This window comes from Botryllus schlosseri, chromosome 6 (assembly GCF_051294905.1).
Source record: "Botryllus schlosseri isolate E-star chromosome 6, Bs_hap1, whole genome shotgun sequence".
In the NCBI taxonomy this organism is placed as follows: domain Eukaryota; kingdom Metazoa; phylum Chordata; class Ascidiacea; order Stolidobranchia; family Styelidae; genus Botryllus; species Botryllus schlosseri.
The window spans coordinates 20,958,992-20,977,900 of record NC_137241.1 but is presented as its reverse complement, the minus strand read 5'-3'; the positions used below and the strand labels follow the sequence as shown (position 1 = coordinate 20,977,900).

Genomic DNA, 18,909 nt, shown 5'->3' with positions numbered 1-18,909 from the left:
CGTTGCTACTATTATATCTATCAATCGGTGAAGAGCGGATATATGGTAAACGCTGTATATTAATGATAGTGCTAACGTGAGGTTCACGATCACGTTCGGTGTGCGAGCCTTGGTAGGTTCTACAATCTGCACTGGGAATCATTTATAAAAATTACAACGTTTTAAGTCATTTCAACATCTTTGGCTGTAATTATTTCCCTTTTAACTTCGGATCACTCTCTAGATTTTTCGAAGTTTATATGTCAATAATATTGTTACTCGAACATATTGCGGGTCTGCTGTATATCGCTGGGCTCAGGTTGCGAGGACTGTACTATCCGGCGCCAGGACATATCGACATCGAAAGCTTCGACCAACACGCGTCAATCGTTTTGTGCGTAGGTTTCATCGACGACGGTCTTTCTGCGAGCGCAAACACAAGGTCGCATGTTGGACGACACTTTCTCTCGTAATAGTTATAGACTCAATCCGGCACGTTAGGCGTTCTTTCATTTTCATGAGGGATTAAAAATATTAAAAGCAAGAAATCGACTGACAACATATTGCGCGAACGTGGAGGAAACTTTTACTTTAGATAAATCCACCGCAAAATATTTTGCTTTATTATAATGTACCAAGATCTACCAAAAATGTGACTGGCCCATGGATCTGTCAATGCGTCGGAGCTGATATTTTAGTCATCACATCCCAAGTGTTGCAGCCAGACTGATCAATTTTTTGGTTTGGCAAGTTCACAATCTGGGCAATCCATTTTTGATAATATTACTAATTCGAAAATTATCTCGTGAGCCACACGGACCCGCGGGCCACGGGTCGGCCGCCCCTGCTCTACATGGTGCTGGCAGCATGGACTGAAATCCAACACTAAACTAAAACGGCATTTCCGCAGATAAGTATCGCGCATCACCCTCGGCGAAACGCTAATCTCCTGAAGCTTGATTCAGAACAGGCAAAGCTCATAAATTCTGTCATTGGCAAGCATTTGTTGGATAATGCTGTTCGGGTGAAAAATTATCGAGACGACAGATTTCGTTCATTCTCCTCCTCCAAATTAAATTGTTTTGCGCCCATAAGCGCCACAAGCCACGTTGCCGTGCTCACAATAATTCGTGAGCCAGATTTTCGTCACAGTCATAGGCATTGCAGCGTGAAATCCGACAGTGCGATATTGTGTATGCGTGAGATTGAAATTCATTCTTTCCTACAAAGGCTTTACGAACGTTGATCGGGAAATGCAACAATCCAGCCCGATTTGTCGTTATACTCAGGAAACAATTGCCGCAACGCAAGTTACTCATAACAGTCATCATAACCCCTCTGAGTTCGACGACGAAGACGAACGGTTGATTTGACACGCGCTTTCTCGTCTGTTGCTGTTTGTGGTATTCATGGTGTTATTCTGCTACAATGGTGATTTACGCCAGGCCGATATTCTTTATTATGATTCCGCATCTGACGACTTGGAGCACAGTCCACTTACACACTTTTTTAAAACACCACTTAAGCAGATCGGATGGCGAGGAGCCTAGATAAGCGTTTCGCATCTGTAATCATCTGTTACATGGAGGACCTTAACTGCCCCACCCAATCCCCCAATTGGCGCATCGAGCGTGAAGCCCAAGAGCGCTCATGAATCAGCATAAATTATGGAATATTTGTTTGGAGAGTAATTGAACTTCTTTCAAATTTTTAGCTGTCTATTAGTTTTAATAGCGGTATACCCATCTCCCTAATAGACTAATACGCAATCAATCAATCAATCAGGTTTATTAATATTTTCATCGTTTCAAAAACATCACAAGACTGCGATACAATGAAAAGATAGGAAGATGTCGAAACAACTTCGAGTAGCCTTTAAGATCAGACACCCACCTTAGCCTAGGCGAAGTAAATAAGAGGCATGCACACTGAATGAAAAGTAATGCAGAGAATATAAGGCGCAAGCGACAAAATGAGGTGGTATGTGGTGAAGGGCGAGGTCGATGTTAGGTCGTGGTCCGGTAATCCTGAAGACTGGCTAGTATTCATTTAGAAGAAATTGCTTGTATTTCGACTTGAATGCGGACATGCTCGACGACTGTCGGATAGCCGGCGAGATGTTGTTCCACAATTGGGGTCCGGCATACTTGATAGATAAATGCGTTTTCTTGTATTCAGTCTTGTATTTTCTTTGTTCTTGTATTTTCTTGTATTCAGTCTTGTATTTTCTTGTATTGCCTCTATTTTCCGAGAATAAAGCTACACTAAATATAACTTTTACGATCCACAATATTTGTTATTAACGTATACTAATCGCGCGAAGTGCTGAGAATGTATCGGATACAACTTCTACGTATTGCTCTTCGCCCAAACTTGGGGCCTTATCAAATGGGGTCGGGCGCCATGTCATGATATTCTATAAAACGGGGTGTTCTCGTAAACAAAGGGTCAGTATCGCATTTTCATGTTAATATTATAATTAGCATCCCATGCTGCGAAAGAATGCTTATTCAGTCGAAAATTGATACCTCCTGGGATGCATCAATACGAATCAAGCTCTCTGCACTATCCGCATAGCTCAATTCGCAGCTTTTGTCAGGCCGTACGAACGAATTAAGACTATTTTCAAACCTACTTACTTAGCCTACTTGAGTAGATTTAAAGTCAGTCAATTCTACTTCTACTCCAAGTAGTTCTAGGTGGCTTATTGAAGAAGTACTTCTACTCGTACTTGAGTATATTGTTTCGTCGCTACTTCTACTTCTACTTGAGTAGCTTTCTTGACTACTTTGACCACCTAATTGGTAATATCATTGACCGAGTGCCATCATGAATTCCGGAAAATATTCACGCTAGGCCTAGGCGCGACCCACGAGCAGTGGTTTAATCATTAATCGCGAAAGGCCGTCTAGTGGGTCGCGCAATGAAATTTAGTTGAAAAGTGAGTCGCGAACTGAAAAAGGTTGAGAAGCACTGATCCACAAAATTACCTAAAACACTGGTATTGTCCCATTAGAATATAAATTATTTCAATTTTACATCGCTACAATAATTAGGGATTTTTCGACCTGTGGCGGATCATACTCATCAGCTAACATCAGGGCATCCATTCATATTTCAGAGATAACCAGTAATAAAGTTACTATGCGTGTTCGATGCCGGTATGGCATATAGCATCGCTCCAAGAGGAGCTACATATTTTTGAATTACAATGGTGCTTATGTCAAAAGATATTGCGCGATGATCATGCGAGCAAAGAAAATGATTTCCAAGTTCAACCAATTGATATAAAAATTCATGAAACTGCTACATTTTAATAGTCTATCTATACGATTTTAAAACTCCTCTTGTTACTTTACAGCAGGGGTGGGCAAACTACGGCCCGCGGGCCGCATGCGGCCCTCCACGCCGTTCTGTGCGGCCCGCGAGAGTCTAAAGAAACTTATTAAAACTATTTATAAAAGGCGTACTAAAAATCGAATTAATTCAAGGACTTCATTAAACTTTTTCTCAGTACATTTCACCATGATAATTCCAGGGCAGTGGTTCTTAAAACTTGGGTCGCACCCCCTTGGAGTCGTGAAAGCATCTGAAGCGAAGCTCAACTGAAAAAATTTCCCGCTCCGCACGATTTACGTCCCATTCATAATAATTGCTCTCTATTTAGTCTGAATTTCATGTTTAATATTCTCTCATACACAGCCGTAACCTTCCATGCCATCAAAGTATCGCTCGCTAGCATCCTGGTTGCGTTTTGAGATATGACGATAAGTTGGACGCGAAATATTTTACCTTCATAAGGGGACGTGTCCTAAAAATTGTGAGAACCACTGTTCTAAGGTAAATACTTCCTACATCATTTTTCATGGTTAATTTCTGGCGCGACAGCCCGATTTCAAGTCCCACGCAGTTTAAAAGGTTTTACCTATGCTAAACATCACAGAAATCCCAAACGAGATTGACATAATTCGGATCACGAGTTAGATTTGAGATTGGCCACTCCAGTTTCAATTATTTCAGTGATGTGCTTATAAAAAACGATTCGCGCGTGTCTTAGGTAGACTCGTTCTCTGTATGCGTAGAATTAGGGCCTTTATATTTTATCTACACATGGCAGAAGCGTGTTTGAAGTATACATGGTTATGATGTTGTCAGCATTGTTTGTCCTGGAACTGAACCAGAAGTGGAATTAGTAAATCTATGAAAAGATCGCTGCTCACAAATTTAAATTTCAATCCTGTTCTAAGAATCGAGACAACCAACTTTCATCTCTACAGTTTTGACAAATTGGTTATTGAGGTCGACCAGCCTATGAAATGGGAATGTTTTAAATAAGCATATATATTATATATTATCTCCATGTCCTCACTATATAAGTAAATGCCAATATTACGTTTTGGTTTATAATCCCAATTTTATATAGAGCGGCCCGCGAATGCATTCAGATGTTGGATGCGGCCCGCGAGCTCAAAAGTTTGCCCACCCCTGCTTTACAGAGTGGAAGTTACCAAAAGCGAAATGTGAAGAAATTTCGACAGCGATCGAATACCATTCCTTTTTATGATATTCAGATTGGAATAATGATCATTAATGTTATTTTTCTTTATGAGCGTTGCGCAACTTCGTTGTCTTCAAATAGATGTATGAGTCGTAATTTCGAGATATGGACAATTGAACATAAACCTGTTTTTGCTGAGGTATGCAATCGATTTGACAAATCAAAATTAGGATCGTAATGGTTCTGGCAAAACTGCCAAAGAATGGAAAATATTTCCATAACATACCTGACTCGCACACTTCCAAATTCCATGCCGAAATTTCGTCCCATACCATACTATATATCCATACCATGCCTTGCTTTATGCGACGTTAAACCAACATCTCAAACGCCAAATTGACACAATATTTCGAACTGCAAGAATTTATTTTAAAACAATATTGATTGGTACAGGATGAGATAACGAGATAGACCCAACATTGTGATACATCGATATCAGGGGTGGGTTACCTGCGGCCGTAGAAGGGAATTCGTGCGACAGTCGACACGAAATTCAATTAGTAAGTGTTGGCGGCCGTCGACATGCAAATTGACTGCCGATTTTAATTAATCTAAGAATTTTCTTCGCGCCGCGCGCGATTCAATGTGACTCCATTTTTCGATTTTAATACTGTATAGCAGCACCCTTTGCAATGTGAGCCCCACAGTAGACGAGAACAGCAGAGGAAAATGATGCGCGCCATATACAAATACCTACTTAGAATCGTGAGCTCCTCACAAAAGAAATTTGTTTCTGATACGTTTGGGCGATTCCAATGTCTCTCCCCTGTACCGACAATCCTGATAGGAGGTCAAGTAATAACAGCATGCAACAAAGTGACCAATAACAATTGCCCCAACCGACGATGCATCATCATTTATAACTTGCCCTAAATTTTCGAAAGCACCCCCTCCATCAACTCTACTGGTGAATCTGATGACACGGGCCGAGAAAGGATAACTATTTGATAGTTATAGGTGAAACTACTAATATTAATGAGGAAATTGATTCGTGAAACTGCGAAAATTGCCGTCCCTTGCGCAACCATAACAGACCCCAATAACTTTTCATAACATTACTAGCGATTTTGGTGCGTATAGTAAGCTAGTATAAAAAAGCAGATGAGTCCCGAGTTCATCGGAAATGGACAAGGACAGTTTAACATGGGTATTTGGCGTCCAGTTAGTTCCCTAGGGTCATGTCCTGAAATCAGGGCGTTGGCTTCATTTGTAGTCGAAATGCGGCCGTGAATAGCAAAAAGGTGGCCCACCCCTGATCTATATAGAGTATAGCACTTCCGAACCAGTGGGTCACGAGGATATTTCAGGCGGGTGGCAAACCATTTCTAAATTTTACAAGACAGTTTTCTATCAAATATGTCATCGGGCTTTTGGTTGTTATGGAATGACAACATTCTTATAATTGATATATATGATAGAAATTTTGTAAGCATAAGTAAAACACTTTTGCGACACTGATGATCATGTGTGTGACGGTTGGTCTAACATAGCTGCATCTCAGTATTTTTCAAGTAGGATAATAGCTAATATGCAAGTCCAGGTTTGACATTAATAGTAAATTGCATGTGTATACAATACATTGCTTCTTTCTCTCTCTAAATTTTTCTGTGACTAGTTTTGTCTCATTATGGGTCGCGAACTGAAAAGGGTCAGGAAGCACTGATATAGTACATTAACAAGAACACCTGGCCATTTGCAAAAACAATAATGAAAAAAAATCGCCGATATGCACCTGTTGAAGATATGCCAGAATTATATTCATAGTCCATTTAAATGAATAAGTCATTGGCATTAGTTAGCACCAATTGTAATCAACAACAAATTAATCAATGCCAATTTACCAATTTGTGCACAATCCAAAAAAAATCTAACTATTTTGAACACGATAAAATATAAAGTCTCGTGTTTCATGCATGAATTACTTGGTAATTCATAGTATGTGTCCCGGAGTGGTAACCATCCTTATCATAGATGGTATTTGGTCGTCGGCTGCAAAGTTGGAGGTAATTTACGGTACAAAATACAAGACACTGGCCGTGTGCACTGTGCTTTGCACACTGTGAAGAAGAAGGCACATTCACTCATTTGAATGCCTAATCTCGATCTTGTTGCTTTTAGAGTGACAGATAAGAGCGGTTCCACCAGGTGCCTTTGCGGCTATCAAGTCCGAAGAATATTTGGTGCAGAAGTCCGATCCCTCGGGCAGAGTTTTCTCAAAACTTCGATCTGCCGCGTATCTAACCAGGAGTCGACGCTCCAACTTTGACCGGCACATCAAATCACTTTTTCCGTCACCGTTGACATCGCCTTGAAGCAAATCGCCTCTGCCGCACCGATCAAAATGTCCCGCCCACACTTGTTTGAATCCAAATTTGGAACCGTGAGATAGTTGATAGACACCGTATAAATCCAAGCAAACAATATCAACATGGTTATCCCCGTTGAAATCTCCAAACACCCAGTTCTCCGTCGTAAAAGCGGCGTTACACACGTCGTCGATGTTTAAACTCTGTCTCGTCTTCGCAAATATGTCAGGCTCCTTACATGGTCTCGTTGCACATTTCTCCACTTCTTCCGAAGTAGTGCACGCACCTCCGGTGCATTGTCTTTTCCGAGATCCCTCGCAGGTGGCAGAGCATCGCGACCAAGAACCCCAGGTTTTGCTCAGAGTCACGCACGACGGCAATTTACAGTATTCTGTTTGGTCTTCCTTGTTTTTTTTAGAAAATCCACACGCTTCAGAACCGGAGCCACGGCTGTCCTTGCAAAATCGAATGCGAGCTCTCGTGGCGGAACCGCATGATGAACTGCACTGGGACCAGTTGCTCCACACTGTCCAGAGAGCAGAAGTTTGGCAAGAACCGCGGTTGCAGTTTTCGATCTTCATAAACCTACCATCACAACCGTTCACCCAGTCTTTACATTTTCTTACCATCCACATGCTACCATACCCACACGTTTGACTGCAAGGAGTGTCAGACGTCCACTCCCCCCATTCGCCGGGACAGGAGGCAACCTTACATTCTATTATTTCCGTCGAAGATCCCTCACAGTAATGCGCGTACGCGTTCGCTTGCGTGCATTTTCGATATCGTATTTTCTGGCCATCACCGCACGTCTCATCACATTGACTCCAGCCGGTCCACCGACCCCATTGCATTTTGGCGGTGGTTGTAATTTTCGGGCACTTGTACAGCCCATTGAGTTCGTATATATCTTCTTCCGTAAATTCCATTCCACCAACGGTCCCTCCGTTCAAACTCTCGATAGTGAATCTTCGGTTCTTTGAAAACGCCAACGAATCATAGTGCATTCTTGATTTAACGTCATATTTTGAATTCAAGTCCTTCACTTGTGACCTCTTTAACTTTTTAAAATTATGTCTACCCCATTTGAACATGTTGTCTTCATAGAGTTTAATATAGGCATCTCTGTCAGGCCTTGATTGCTCGTGATTAAATCCTAGAGCATGCATGATTTCGTGCTGTATATTTGACACGCTACATCCACGTGTCATAAGAACCTCGGTAAATCTACGTATAATATCACGCCGGCCGACAGGCGCGGCACAAGTTCTTCCGTACATAAATTTCAAGTGCATGCCAACGTAGCCCGGCTGGACCCGCTCAAATTTCAAGCAAGTTTTTCCATCAAATTTACCGATAGCTTCCATAATTTTTTCAATGGACTTGTCATTGACGTCTTCGTCGAACAGATATCTAATTATGTATTTACCTCCAATAATATCCTGATTCCAAAGTTTGTAATCCTTCGATGTAGCTGAGCCCACAAACGTTGTAAAATCTTGATCGTTAGAGCCATAACCATAATCTTCGATCAATTTAGGAAGATCCTCCTCATCAAACATAATGTCTCCTTCAAAAATACCTTTCTCAGCACAGGTGCACTCTGTCGGACAATCTTCTTCGTTATTAGCGAATCCGAAAGGGCAGTTCGCCGAGCATAATGATACATCAAATGTGCATTGAGTTTGGTAACATGCATAGACATCTTGAGGACTAGGAGTACTTCTCTCACAAAAACCGCCGGAAAATGAGTCGATGGACACTGCATTTTCCAACGAAGAACTCGACAAGAAACCGATGATAAGAGCAATAGCAGAGCAAACGATCACACCAAAAATAAATAATGGGATGGTAGTGCTCTCTCTTAGCCTTGCGAAGACGCCCGATTTTGTATATCCATGACTTTTCCTGTATTCAGATTCTCCCGTCATCGTTTCCTAACGCATCAGTGTAAAGTCATGTTCCACTATTCTTTAGCAGCAATCAGCACGATAGACGACACGTATTTACAAACCTAAACCACAATATCTTTAGAATTGAACTAAGCTTGTCCTAATTCTAGTCTGGTAATGCATTATTACGTCACACGCCACACAGTTGGAAACAATGTTCAGTCAACTGTGAAAATTTAGCACCACAGAGACGCAATATTTCGAATTATAGAGATTTGCTGAACTATACAACACACTCGAAAGCTAACTGGTAGAATTCGAAAAGTTGCAAGGGATTTGATGTTGGTAATTACCGAGGGTGTTGCAAGTAGCAGGTAGCAGCGCTACACGGCTTGAGGTAGTTATCGTGATTTGACAATGCTAAGCAAAATCTGACTCCATTATTTATAAAATATCTTAAAATCAGCTCGCAATCTGATTTTTGTCTGTTGGGATGATAGTATTTGTGTGTTATAGCTATGTTTTCTTCAAAAATTTGGCGATAAAGCGAAAGTAATGACACCAACTAATTTGTTTATTTTAAAAGCTATTGTGCCGAGTTATTCATGATTATATAGATTACAGACACCCCAATGATATATATCATTGAGACACCCAAAAGGAATACAGCCACTCGATTGTCAGCCTCGTGTTATATGCAACAATTCAATGCCTCAAACATTTCAGATTTATTCAGATTTATTCATACTTTCATAGTAAATTCAAGGCTAGACTGGATCCGCGCTAATATTCACCGGCAACACAAGGATCCAAGCGAGTAGGCTACTTGTAAAAGCTATGCTACAACACAACAGATATCAATGATAAAATCACAGACACAAAATATATTCACAGATAATATATTCACAGTCACGAATTATATTCATAGCAAATATGACTAACTCTTGGAGCGATGCACAAAAAGCTGATAACAAGCATAGATCAAGAAACGTATCCAGGTTCATATGATAAACTTTTATCTGAGAAAGCGAAAAATATTCAGTATTTAGTCATGAATATGAGCTCCGAGATAGCCTGTATCGTTTACCGATTTTTACTTTTTTGACACCATGGTCAATTTGCTTCCGATTCCGCTCTCTTGGTAGTTTGGGCATGAATATGTCTAATTCCATGCGAGTCCTTTTTGATATTGGGAACTTGCCATCCCAGCGAATGTGCTTATGCCGCTTTAAAATAAATACTTAGTTGAAAAAAAGAAACGCATGACCTATATCTCCTCTCTAGGAAGTATGTTTCCAACATGTATACATATTCAATAGGTGTCATAACTTCGATGTGCGTCAAGTCGCAACATCGATCGCCTTAATCCAAAAATTCTGAAGATAGGTAGGGCACAACGATACGAGTACTCTAATCCAAGCCGAGTATCAATTATAATGATTTCAGCAGTCGAGAAGTGAGAGTAACGAAAATTTACGCTTTCACACCAAGAGTGATATTTTTAACAGCGAAAGATATAGTTTCAACACTTTCTATCCGTCGTTGCAGTCGCGTAACCTCGGTTGGCCGTATCTCAGCACAGTGTTGGGATGAAATCGCTACCTTCGAGTCACGAGTCATCTCGAGTCATTGCAGATTTTGACTCGAGTCAAGTCAAGTCAATCGATTTTCAACAGTGACCCGAGTCAAGTCAAGTCACTCGTTTTTTAATGTGACTCGAGTCAAATCGAGTCAAGTCAAGTCAAGTCACGAGTCAAGTCACAATTCAAGTCAAATTGAATTTTCGAAGTATGAATGATGATAGAAAGTCATTACATTTTCCTTGCTGTGTAAAAGACAGAATAATTGATCATTTATCTTGTATCAAATAACGAATGTCTAGTTAAATATGCATGCAAAAAACGTTGTATCCCTCACGCACACGTAGAGCTGCTAATAAAATACGTGAGTAACTCTACAGCTACATGGTGCAGTCAGCTATTATCAGCCAAATTTTAGGACCTATAATACGAAGCTTCGAGAAGTTGAAACAAATTGAGATGGTATACAGTAGCTTACACTACCCATCTACACATCCGTGAGAATATTAACGCACAAACTATATTTGTTCGATTTAAATCATACAAGATGGTTGGCTAATGTGAGCACTGAGGAATATAAGCATTGAGCCGTCTAAGAAACAGAGACATATTGCTATTTAGATGAATCTTCTACTAGTACTTCGACAACGTTAGCTGTGATCGTTTAGTTTGCGGTCAATTTATTTGTGATCTAACAATGGAGGACATTGTAACGTAGAACTAGTGAATGACTCGTTGCTCTCACAAATAACACCGGCGTATCTCGAACAATCCGAACATACACAGCATGCAGTGATTTATTCGACACCGTTTACTTGATGATTTGAAATTAACTCGCAAATTTTACTCCGAGACACGAGTCAATGAACATTTTTGAAGCTCCGAGTCAAGTCAAGTCCAGTCATTTTTCCAAACTGACTCGAGTCAAGTCAAGTCATACGAAAAAGTTGACTCGACTCTGACTCGAGTCAACTCATGACTCGAGTCATCCCAACACTGCCTCAACATCGAAAAAACGTTGGACATAGTATTTTGCAAGTAGACATCGACCCTCACAATGGTCACAAAGCGCCATCGCGCAGCCCTAGGGTTGCATTAAAAAAAAATTAACTTTCAACAAACATATTCTAAACCTGGCCCTTTTAACAACATCTTTTTCTTTTGTATTTTATTCTTAGCCACAAGGTCAAGAATCATTCATGGTGACGTGAAAGTGGACAGAGATTGACAATTGAAAATATAGGGTAAATGCGGCTCCTTTGATGAAAAAGGCTTCTGACCCCTGTCATAAACGGACCCAAAATATCTTTAACCAGGACTACATCGTCGGGCATCATCATCGGTCGGTGGTCATCATCATTGGAACTTCCATTCCGTACCAATCATCAACACCTACGTGCTATAACTATTGAACCGACGACGATTACGTGTGTCCCAACCATTGCACATCGTATACGTCGACTATATCTGGTGCAAATCGTCCGTAGGCTTATACTACATGTTTTATTCGAAAGTAATTTACTCAATTATGGCACAATTATACAACGTTTCAAAAAATAAGAACACATTTCTTTTATAAAATGGCATTTGTAAAAGTGTTTTAAGACACCATTTGTTTTAAATGCAACCCTACCCAGAGGTAACCAGAGCAGAACGATCACGGCCATTGAATGTTAAGATGATGGCATGTAAAACATCGATCTTCATCACGTGAGTTGAATTCGCTTACTTACAAAACAATATCTTCAGCGATGAAATGGGATAAAGTCATGGTCTCACAATGAATATGTGACGATGGTTATTGTATCATGATGAACAAAACAAACACCTTTAAGGCTTGGGACAACGCGTGCTTCTGATTCTTAGGAAGATCTCCAGCCATTTCCGTTGTCGAGGGTAATTCGATGCAAAGGATTTGAATTCTTGCATTCTCAATTACAGTTTTCCAGGCCTGTGAATGTTATTTTTATCATTACCGACACTAATAACAGGTCAATTCAGGTGAGTACTGATTAACAGCGAACACGGACGCCGTACGACACAGGTTTTTGTTTGGCTGGTTACATTATGAATAACTATAGTTACATTGTTCTGAAATTGAATTTGTCAAAATCGACGCAGGATCTACTTATCAATTGAAATTTTTCACAACTTGCGCCGGCTATCTCAATGAATACGTTTTAAAGATATGTTATAATCAATAAAATCATATTTGCGGTTTATCCCACCTCAAAAGTTTCATACACTCCCCATTGATCTCGAATGTATTCTGGAGTGAGGATAATGATCACTCGGTGAGAATCCTGCAGTTTTGATGTCATGGTGTGGACTTTCGCTGTTAAATAATTTACACCAGATCAACAACCATATCAATAAAGACATGTTTGTTAGGGATGGTGTGAACGTGAGGTTCACGTTCGCGTTCTGTGTGTGAACCTCAGATATTTAGAGGTTTGCGTTCACAAACGAACCTTGGTAGGTTCTGCACTGTGAACCTTTTTCATATATTACAATTTTCACTTCATTATAGCATATTTGGTTGAAATTTATTGCATTTCAACTGCGGGCCCGGTATATGGTGCTGGCAGCATAACAATCAACACTAAACGAGCATGCACCTTGACGAGCATTTTACTTGCTTTGTTACAATTGTTTGCTCGAAATATCCAGCTTTCCGTTTGCGAATATTTAGTGACTCATCTCTGCTGTGAGCTTGAGCCGCAATCACACAACATCAAGAGTGAAACACTACATGTGGGTAGTCAGCGAATGACTCTTATCCAACCAATCAATAAAATTGTCATCGTTGTCTGATGTAAAAAATCTAGCAGGCGTACGGGGTCAATCTCGATTTCATATATTTATTGTATCATAAAAACCAACTCCGTGGATTGGGGTGTTGGCTACTGCTGTATAAATTGTTAAAGGGGTAATATCGGTAGCAAGTAGGGATACTCGTTTTACACTCCGCTCAAAATCAACTTGGCAATACTCGGAACGCCGAATACATTTTCCGGTCTGACCTTGACCGTTAAGGCGTAAGCTTATATTCCCTTGCAAGTTCTCGTCGAAATAGTGGCAAAGCGACGCAAGATATTGATTTTCTGGGATGATTATATCAATTGATTGCCCCAGTTGCCCCAATTGTTTGTTTCTGTATGAACTCGAGACACGATATAATGATAGGTCATCTAGATCAGTGGTTCCCGACCTTTTTCGACCTATCGCTCCCTTATCAAGCTTGACACAAATTTTCGACCCCCCCCCCGATCCCGAATTTACAGATCCGAAAATGAGAACATATATATGGGAAATTTATTCACCTAAATCTGATCGCTGGTGAATTGACTAAAAAAGGTCATTTTCCGAGTAGGTACTCGGAAAACCAGTTTCCGCGTCTACTTTCCGTTGAGTTGAGCTTTTTTTAGTCAACTTTCGCGTCATATTGAGAATAATCCGTCTTCACGTGCATTTTTGGCCGTGGTAATAAAATATATCTCACAGTACGTTCTAGCATTTTCGTCCCATAGCACCCCCTTTGGTATTTTCGCCACCTTGTTGGGCAAGATACAGACAGCATTGTTGCGTCACAATGTTAAACTCCCAGATAATGCCAAATTCGATGCTGATTTCGGCTGATGCGGCAGGGAGAAGTCATTTGAATGCAAAAGCGAGCATGCCGAGCATATAGTAGGGGTGGGCAATTATTTTCCTCCGCGGGCCAAATGAGAAGTAGAAAATACGTTGCTGGGACGACTGAAAATTTTTAGCCATATTCTTCAAAGTATTCAACTGTATTTCTAATTTCCATTGTTAAAAATTGCTGCTCAGTGAATGTGTTGATGTATTTCTATTTGCCGTCATGATTCGAAACAATGTTAAACGTGATATATTTTTAACTCTCTTTAAACCCCTATGCACGTTCTTCTATTAAGACTCCAAAACAGAGGTTCTCAAACTTTTTTAGGCACGCCTCCAGTCCCTTTATGATAGCGAAAAATTTCGCGCCCAGCACCTCATCATGATATCACAAAATATTTAAAAGTGCAACCAGAATGCTAGAAAACCCAACGGATAGTTTGATGACATGGAAGGTTATGGCTGTTGATGAGAGAATTCCTAAATATCAAGGTCGGACAATACACAGAGCAATAACTACGAGGATAAGCTGTGGGAAAATCGCGTGGGGCGCGAAAAATTTTCTTTCAATAAACTTCGGCTTCGCGCCCCATTCTGATGCTTTCACGCCCCTCAGTTCGAAAACCACTTGACTCAAATCTATGTGGAAAAGTACAAAGCTTATTATCTTGGTCGCTGCCTTCCGAGCAGTGTGCACTGTGCAGTGTGCAGCCTTGATGTTAAGCAAAGCTTGCAGTTTTTCTTAACTTCGCCCTCCCTTGACCGCGAGTGTTTCGTGTTTTTGTCATAAGACCGACTTCAATTAAAATCCTTAATCTCGTCGACTGCTCAGCAAAAACTAAAAGGACGGGTTTACCCTGACTCCAGTATACAAATATTTAGTGCTCTAAAGTCTAAACCAGGGGTTCTCAAAGGGTGGGCCACAGGAGCATTTGAGGTGGGCCACAAAGCTATTTAGAAAATTTTAGAATTAATATAAGTTTAGTGATATTTGTTATGTTAATCGCTAAAAATATATCCAAATTACCTAATTATACGTAGGCTACGTAAAGCTTTTCATCCGACTCTGATGAGACGTAGTGGCACGTATGTAGTCAGCATGTACAAGTCGAAAACGGGAGGGAGAAACGGCGACTTTTTCTACTGACTGCGACAACCTACGGCTAACAGCAACTAAAATAATTTCGAGTATATAATAACTGGAACGTATAGTGCTGAAGTAACCAAGTATTCCGGCAAGGTCATATGTCGTATGCCGTTGAAAGGGGTGCGCAGTAAACTCGGAATGAAGTGTAATTGATGCATAGATTTACTGTACTTATGCAAGACGTATTATTGTAAGATAAAAATAGCCATATAATTGCAAATTATTAGCAACTTCTGGTGGAGGTATACTGCACCACCGCAACGAATCGTAATGGATTGAGGATTTAGCGGAGCGCGATAATCTTTGGAGTCTGTTTAAAATGTGCGCCCAGGAAATCATTGTACATAAGGTAAGAGTCACATGAATTGATTGTGTCATTGGATTAAATATTCTGACATCAAAACTTCAGTTGGTTTGGTACAAGACATACAATGTGCATTGTGCGTTCGAGTTCGAAGTGGCCCAAGATTATTTCGTTGGTCGTTTGTTGGAGGATATTTATTCGACTTGAAAATTTTCGTCGCGCTTCGCGCGATTTCGTGGGCCGAAAGGTATACATTTAATTATCATCAGTAAACTAGGAGAAAATGCGCATATTTTACAAAAATAGCCATATCGGCGCCCTCGATTACCACGCATTTCTCCAAGACAAGAGGTGGGCCACAGCACATTTTCAAACTGGAAACTGGGCCACGGCCAAGAAAAGGCTGAGAACCCCTGGTCTAAACCTTCTTTAAATTTCAGTTTTCGGCTTTCTTTTCTTGGCATGCCCGTTAATCCTTTATGGGTGATAGATATGATGAGTCATATAGTATAATTGCGATCTCTGATTGACCTGTTTTACGAATTAGGTATTTGGAAACTTATCACGCAACAATACTTACCGTATAATGCGTAATGTGACAATGGCAACAAAGAAGGTTTGAACTAAACTATATCGAAAGAGTGATTACTTGTGACTTTAATTGCTATACTCTCACTTTGCTACATTGCCTTTATTTTGAATCTAGATTACGCATGCGAGGTACGAAGGCATTTAGGCAGCGCAATCGTGGCATATTATTGAACAGGCTTCAAATTAAACGAATTTCCTGTTCAGTTGATACAGCCTATGGCTTTAGTCATTCAAAAGCAAGGTTTATGTTTTGAATTCTAGGCAACCTTTCGCGGGCCGCTCAGAATATATATTCGCGGGCCGCACTTTGCCCAGGTCTGATATATATTACGGTGCTATTTTTCCTTACATTGATACAACAAATTATCCCGGCAACTGTCATATATCTCCACTCCACCGCGTTGGATATGGGAATGTAGCCATAAAACGAAATCCTGTAGTTGCGTCCGATTCGCATCGTCCATGTCGTCGTGGTAGCAATACGTCAAGTACGCGGCGTACGTTTTCCTTTCTGCAAGGGCCGGTGAAGATCGCAAACAGTCAATTAGTAGAGGAACGCACCATAATCAACTATGACTAATTGATTCGGCTAAAATGGGTTTCGACCTATAGGATGTGTGAACATTCATGCTGAATCGATTGGATAAGAGCAACGAAACAACGAGAAAAGCAAGCTGCAAGCTGCAAGCTTCGTAATAACCAAAATATGTCGGTGGTGTTTTGCAGATACTAATAGTCTCAGAGTGTCAAATAAATCATTCAAGTATATAGAAGGTTTTCGTAAAATCCTCTCAATACTATATGCTGCCTGACGATCTTCGGTCAGCTAGTGTTAGTGAAAGTAACACTTGAAGCAGCACACTATACAAAACAGCGTACAGTAGTGGTTCTCAACCTTTTTGTCTTCGCGGACCCCTTTTGCACCGCCACGGACCCCCAAGTTTTAGCACAAATTTAGCTCAATTATCGATGCAAAAATATAAACTGTAGGGTAGTGATAAACAGCAATAAAATGACTTCTCTTGAAAATAACGTCATACTATTTAGGTATAAATTGGGAAAACCTTTATTATTTTAAAGCGAATTCTGTAGCTGCATTTCTTGAAATACGCGGTCAAATCTTAAAAATCTGCGACGTTAATTTGATATGAATGAATGCCGAAAATCCATTTTCACGAAGATCGTGGCGAATATAATAGTAACTCGTAACGCTTCCGACGACACCTTCGGGTGTTGTTTGTTGTTTGCGGTATTCATGTTGTTTGTGGACTGTTATGGTGATTCACACCAGGCCGATTTTCCTTCATTTTTCATTCCGTAGCTGCTCATTTCCAGGCTTTTATGAGACACCGATGGCACAGATGAGATGGCGAGGAGGAGCCAAGATAAACCTTCAAACTTGGGTAGGAATTCTGGAGTCGACCTCGGTCGGACTCGAATCCACAACCCATTTGTGCTGTAACTGTGGATTATACCACTACGCTATCTCGCCACGTACACCTTTGGGTATGTCGCAAGTCGCAACATATAAGGTACCAAAATTTAGAAACATATTTTTAATGAACATAACGTACAGCCAAAAAGACACATATTAGGTTTTGCAAATTGCATTTTGCAAATTTGAGGTTTCGCGGACCTTCTGAAAATGCTTCGCGGATCCCCGGTTGAGAACCACGTGCTTACAGCAATTTGCATTACTCTGAATTAGGAAATGCTAGACTACTTGAGCTAGTTCAAGGCTCCACAGTTCACACATTCGATACAGTACATTACCATGTTGAAGTGCAGGAAGCACGTCTTTACGTGTTGCAGGGAGCAGTTGGGCTGTAATAGAAATCACGTTGGTCCTTGCTATGTCGGAACACTTACTGACCGCAGAAATCAATAAGGCTGCTTTTCAAAGCGGGTGGAAATACGACCAATCAAAGCTAGATTTTTTGTGGTATTCGTTGTGTTTGTCGACTACTATGGTACTATGGTCATTTACACCACGCCGATATTCTTCATTTTTTATTCCGTAATTGCCGACTTATAGCACGGTCCACTACTAGGCCGTTCGTAAGACACCGCTAAAGCGGATGAGGCGGCGAGGAGGAGCCTAGATAAACCTCCAACACTTAGGTTTATGAATTCTGAAGTCGACCTCTGTCGGACTCATCGAGCCCGTAACCCATTGGTGCTGCAGCCGCGGATTTCACCACTGCGCTATCTCGCCAGTTCAATCCAACCTAGATGGATATAAACATTTTTGGTTGTTCGTTTGGTAGGCTCTGTTGACGTTTCCGAGTTAAATTGCGTTAATTTCCTCTCTATGCCGCGGTTGGTGACATGTTCAGTGTAACCGTTATCAAGTAAGATTTTGCGGATGTTGTCAAGTTCTTAACTCAGTTTGTTACCAGAACACATCATCAACGTTCTATGACGCAGAAAATCCAACCTCATAGGCTAGGCTTACCGTATTTTGAAAATATAAAAAGGGGACACTTTTTCAGAAATTTGCAAGATGCAAAACCGGAGTAGAATTCTCAAAAACCGGTGAATTTTTCCCACTTTGTGATCGGACACTTTTTCAGAAATTTGCAAGATGCAAAACCGGAGTAGAATTCTCAAAAACCGGTGAATTTTTCCCACTTTGTGATCGGATGACTAAAGGTCATCACTTCCGCTCAGAGCTCAAAATACCGTTTTTTTCTCAACATTACTAGGTGGATGACTAAAAAAAAAAGGTCATCTTTTCGCTCAGAGCTAAATTCACCGTTTTTCACTCCGAAATATCCGCCGGAGCGTCACTTCTGTGCTAATTTGCGGCATATCACTCGCAATTTGCTCTAAATCTGACCTAAATTTTCAAAAAAGAGGACTAAATCTCAAATAAGAGGACAAAAGGGCGTCCTCCGAGCAGACATGGGGTAA

General features: G+C 40.7%; 2 protein-coding genes across 3 annotated transcripts in view; both read right to left on the bottom strand.

The window, feature by feature from the left end:
- Window positions 1–4,884: 4,884 nt before the first annotated feature.
- Window positions 4,885–8,890, bottom strand: LOC145441462 (zinc metalloproteinase nas-36-like). The gene has a single exon (XM_080319334.1). It carries the CDS (start codon window positions 8,772–8,774, stop codon window positions 6,615–6,617), a length of 2,160 nt encoding a protein of 719 aa, XP_080175460.1. The 5' UTR covers window positions 8,775–8,890; the 3' UTR covers window positions 4,885–6,614.
- A 540-nt stretch (window positions 8,891–9,430) lies between these two features.
- The window catches only part of LOC145441494 (uncharacterized), a 36,383-nt gene continuing 26,904 nt past the window's right edge, over window positions 9,431–18,909 (bottom strand). Inside the window, exons 11-15 of one of the 2 annotated variants that reach the window (XM_080319378.1) lie at window positions 16,346–16,507; window positions 12,544–12,650; window positions 12,144–12,266; window positions 9,823–9,961; window positions 9,431–9,754 (exon numbers count right to left, since the gene is read on the bottom strand). In XM_080319378.1, the coding sequence (XP_080175504.1) occupies window positions 9,717–9,754; window positions 9,823–9,961; window positions 12,144–12,266; window positions 12,544–12,650; window positions 16,346–16,507 (569 nt within the window). In that variant the 3' untranslated portion in view covers window positions 9,431–9,716. Of the gene's footprint in view, window positions 9,755–9,822; window positions 9,962–11,799; window positions 12,090–12,143; window positions 12,267–12,543; window positions 12,651–16,345; window positions 16,508–18,909 lie in introns of those variants that run through there. The other variant, XM_080319379.1, reaches the window with a different exon arrangement.